General features: G+C 37.7%; 1 protein-coding gene across 1 annotated transcript in view; it reads left to right on the top strand.

The window, feature by feature from the left end:
- The window catches only part of LOC110441134 (gelsolin-like), a gene marked incomplete at its 5' end in the record, with an annotated part of 20,371 nt that extends 15,655 nt beyond the window's left edge, over positions 1-4,716 (top strand). Inside the window, 6 exons of the mRNA XM_021484232.1 lie at positions 729-818; positions 1,287-1,370; positions 2,047-2,108; positions 2,472-2,565; positions 2,688-2,777; positions 4,645-4,716. Coding sequence (XP_021339907.1) covers positions 729-818; positions 1,287-1,370; positions 2,047-2,108; positions 2,472-2,565; positions 2,688-2,777; positions 4,645-4,716 — 492 coding nt within the window. The remainder of the gene's footprint in view (positions 1-728; positions 819-1,286; positions 1,371-2,046; positions 2,109-2,471; positions 2,566-2,687; positions 2,778-4,644) is intronic.
- Between the last annotated feature and the right edge of the window lie 391 nt (positions 4,717-5,107).

Here is a 5,107-nt window from a genome sequence, read left to right on the forward strand (position 1 = left end):
CTGTATCTGTTGTTCCCGGTAATTGGACTACACATATATATGTTATAACTCTGTATCTGTTGTTCCCGGTAATTGGACTACACATTTATATATTATAACGCGGTATCTGTTGTTCCCGGTAATTTGACTACACATATTTATGTTATAACGCTGTGTATGTTGTTCCCGGTAATTGGACTACACATATTTATGTTATAACGCTGTATCTGTTGTTCCCGGTAACTGGACTACACATATATATGTTATAACGCTGTATCTGTTGTTTCCGGTAATTGGACTACACATTTATATGTTATAACTCTGTATCTGTTGTTCCCCGTAATTGGACTACAAATATATATGTTATAACTCTGTATCTGTTGTTCCCGGTAATTGGACTACGCATATATATGTTATAACGCTGTATCTGTTGTTCCCGGTAACTGGACTACACATATATATGTTATAACTCTGTATCTGCCCGGTAATTGGACTACACATATTTATGTTGTAACACTGTATCTGTTGTTCCCGGTAATGTTCCCGGTAATTGGACTACACGTATATATGTTATAACTCTGTATCTGTTGTTCGCGGTAATTGGACTACACATATATATGTTATAACGCTGTATCTGTTGTTCCCGGTAATTGGACTACACATATTTATGTTATAACACTGTATCTGTTGTTCCCGGTAATTGGACTACGCATATATATGTTATAACGCTCTATATGTTGTCACCTCAGTATAAATACAACACCTGGGGTGATATTACACAACGGAAGCGTTTGTTCCAAATCCGTGGCAGCAGTAGAGAGAAGATCCGGACGATCGAGGTAAAACGTGATTTCAATCAAACCATTTCCCCCAATGTTCGTCAAGTTTAGATTCTAGTTGCAGTTTTCTTTGCACTTCGGTATTTTAGAACCTCACTCCATGTATAACATAAACGTACTAAATGAGTCTAAACCCTTTTACTTAATGGCACATATGGTCCGTTTTGTACCGTTATTTATTAAACATAGATCATTTACAATAGATTTATTTTCAAATTTTAAGAGAGTTGTACTGTATATAGATGACATTTTAAATAGCAATAGTTATCAACATACGTAGGATAGAGTCTCAGTCTCTTTAACAGACACTACATAATGATATTGCTGTGACGTGTTCACACGTGACTTCCTTTTCTATATAATTAATTGTATTTTATAATGTAATCACCAATCCGTCTCATGTTTATAATTTGTAACTTCTTTCAGTTCGACGTATTTTGTAGTGACTTTTTTATAATTTTTCATTAGGTTGAGCCGTCTTCATCATCTTTAAACTCTCAAGATACATTCCTGTTGATGAACGATCAGAAGACCGTCATCTGGAAAGGACAGGTGAGCTTAGCGAGTACAAATCCTGTGCAAAACAATACGTGTTTTATATGGGCGGATTAGTCGAGTGATTAACACTCCGGCCTTCCACGCAGGCGGCCGGGGTTCGATCCCTGAGGTCATCGTACGCATGGATATTCAGAGAAAGTATTTTTCTCCTGCCCACACAACTCCAGTAACCCAGATGGAGTATAAATTGGTCTGGGGTTGATGTTGCGGTACCTGTGCTGTAGCATTCTAGTGAGATGGCACTATAAATAATGCCGTAGGAAGCACGGTCCCATTACAAACAGAACACAGTATATCTCCAGGACACACGCAGGCATAAACACATAGGGAGATATTAGATAGGTGGCACAGGACTAGTAGTGAGCGCCTGATAAGGCAGCTCCATCGAATTCCTTAAAATTGTATTGATTAATGTATATTCTAATTGTATTAATTGTAGATCTATTTTCTGTAAAGCGCTTATGAGTGGCCTATGCTAGCGAGATAGGGGGCTTTTTCGAATGTTGTATATTATTATTATTATAAATATTCTCAAACACAAAACGTTGATCCTGTATCGATTAACTGACAGCACCATTGTTCAGTGATTATGTGTATTGCCATGGCTATTTGACCTTACACTAGCAAGTAGACAACTACATTTCGGAATTGATCGTGTATTGTGTTGTAGCTGTCCAACAGCTGTGAACAGAGCCTGTCACGTGACATGGCAGGGTACCTAGCGCCTGAAAAGTAAATATACCTATTATATAAACAAATCATTGTTAGAATTCATGAGCAGACTCCCATATAAATTAACCATTTTAATATTTAATCCATTTCACAAGAAAGTGATATAACTATTCATAATTAACAAATATAATTTATTACAATTAAGTAATTACCATAAACCATTTGATGCAATTCTTGTAAAATAATTAATTGCAAATAATATGTGTAATACTATCAATTATAATTAACGTAAGTAATATAATACACTAAAGTCAATATTAATAATGTCATATGTTAAAAATGTCATGAAAAAATCTGATTCCTTAGATCTACCAAAGTTAATGTAATATACTTAATAAGTCTATAAGTCGGGTTCCATTGTAGCATCATCGAGTGTATATCTGAGGGAGAGGAAACGGACGACTTTTGGGAGGCACTCGGAGGAATATGTGAATATGCAAAATGTCATAATAATCCAGTAAGTTATTGAAATAGAACACAATGTACATACGATTTGTTATTTACTCTTTCGAAGATTATGTATTAAATGATTGAAACAAAGCCTAATTATGATACATGTCAATGAACGTTATGTTACAGGGAACAGAATGGTTTCCCCCTAGACTGATGCAGTGCTCAAACGCGACGGGTAGATTTAGGGTGGAGGAAATACTAGAATTCACCCAACAGGTAGGCTTTGAATACTTCGATATCATGTTTAATTCCAAAATATTTTGAAAACAATGAGGTTTCAATGAGTTATACGATGGCCATTCAATAAGTTACTAGTATCAGAGATCACATGTATGTTGTATATTGGTTGATATTTCCATTACAAGCCTTTGAAGTATCCCTCTTTAGCATAAACGCACTTTCGCAATCGCGTTATCCGTGACGTTAGCGCTACGCGGTAGCCTCCCCTTGGTAAACTGGCGAGACACTAGGACAAATGGGGGATCCGTCGGACATAAAGCTTCTTTATTTCAGTTTTCTCAGAAACAGTATAACGGTCATCGGCTTTAGTCAGGCTTTCACAGCAGCAATGTCCTTCTTTGATGCTGCAACAACTGTCTCCGCCTGTCTAGTTGTGTGTCCTCTTTGGTGTTAACTTAGCTATTCTCGTATTTGTTAACCTACTCAATATGATGGCAGAGATGACTTTTATGCTTCTCAACTCTGCATGCATCTGTTTGGCGGTATCTGTTTGGCGGTATCTGTTGTACAGTATCTGTTTGACGGTATCTGTTTTGGCTGTTTGGCGGTATCTGTTTTGGCGGTATCTGTTTGGCGGTATCTGTTTTGGCGGTATCTGTTTGGCGGCATCTGTTTGGCGGTATCTGTTTTGGCGGTATCTGTTTGGCGGTATCTGTTTTGGCGGTATCTGTTTTGGCGGTATTTGTTTGGCGGTATCTGTTTGGCGGTATCTGTTTTGGCGGTATCTGTTTGGCGGCATCTGTTTGGCGGTATCTGTTTGGCGGTATCTGTTTTGGTGGTATTTGTTTGGCGGTATCTGTTTAGCGGTATCTGTTTTGGCGGTATCTGTTTGACGGTATCTGTTTGGCGGTATCTGTTTTGGCGGCATCTTTTTGGCGGTATCTGTTTTGGCTGCATCTGTTTGGCGGTATCTGTTTTGGCGGCATCTGTTTGGCGGGATCTGTTTTGGCGGTATCTGTTTGGCGGTATTTGTTTTGGCGGTATCTGTTTTGGCTGTTTGGCGGTATCTGTTTTGGCGGTATCTGTTTTGGCTGTTTGGCGGTATCTGTTTTGGCGGTATCTGTTTTGGCGGCATCTGTTTGGCGGGATCTGTTTTGGCGGTATCTGTTTTGGCGGCATCTGTTTGGCGGGATCTGTTTTGGCGGTATCTGTTTGACGGTATCTGTTTTGCGGTATCTGTTTTGGCGGCATCTTTTTTGCGGTATCTGTTTTGGCGGCATCTGTTTGGCGGTATCTGTTTTGGCGGCATCTGTTTGGCGGGATCTGTTTTGGCGGTATCTGTTTTGGCTGTTTGGCGGTATCTGTTTTGGCGGTATCTGTTTGACGGTATCTGTTTTGGCGGTATCTGAAAAGCACACTGTGCTTTGATATAGTCACAATCTTCATTTTAGCACTGAAAAACAATCACTAGTCACGAGGGCATATCACTGAATACTGAATTACTTACTCGAACTATTACACGTGCATTGTTCCTTAAATGTTTTGCAGTCTACCAAGGTACTAAACTATTGTTTTACTCGTACTTGCAGCAGCTATGTGGTGACAAGATTGCTTGAATGATCCTCGTAAGAACATACCAACCCCCAGATTTAATCCGTGTTTTTTTTATATCCAAGGAATTTTCGAGTACTATACCTCAGATATCGTGAAGTTTTCTTGGGATTAGGCGATAGGAACAGACAAAGGCAACTCGTATGAACAAACTGGGGAGTGGTTTATTTCACAAATGTTGCATATTAATATTAACGAAAGCCCAGCATTACTTACTATTGAAAGGTATTAATAAGGCTAAATGTGGTCTCTAACACGTGTCATTAGTGATTACTGATTGTACATTGTTTAGGATCTGTGTGAAGGCGACGTGATGCTACTCGATACTCACCAGGAGGTACGTGGATCATGTTGTTGCATCTAATAAATGTTGTAAATGGAATATATCATGGCGTCTCCTTCTTTGTAACTTTATATTATCAACTTCATGAATACGGTCACCCCTTATCAAACTCTATGGTAAACTTGTTGAATTTTGTTTCACGATACTTGACCTACCTTTTCGCATTAGTAGCATTATTAACATTAATAACATTAATAACATTAGTAGCATTAGTAACATTATTAACATTAGTAACATAAGTAACATTAGTAGCATTAGTAACATTAATAACATTATTAACATTAATAAACATTAGTAAACATTAGTAACATTAATAACATTAATAACATTAGTAACATTAATAACATTATTAACATTGATAACATTAGTAACATAAGTAACATTAGTAACATTAGTAACATTAATAACATTA

This window comes from Mizuhopecten yessoensis, unplaced genomic scaffold (assembly GCF_002113885.1).
Source record: "Mizuhopecten yessoensis strain PY_sf001 unplaced genomic scaffold, ASM211388v2 scaffold715573, whole genome shotgun sequence".
NCBI classification, from domain to species: Eukaryota; Metazoa; Mollusca; class Bivalvia; order Pectinida; family Pectinidae; genus Mizuhopecten; species Mizuhopecten yessoensis.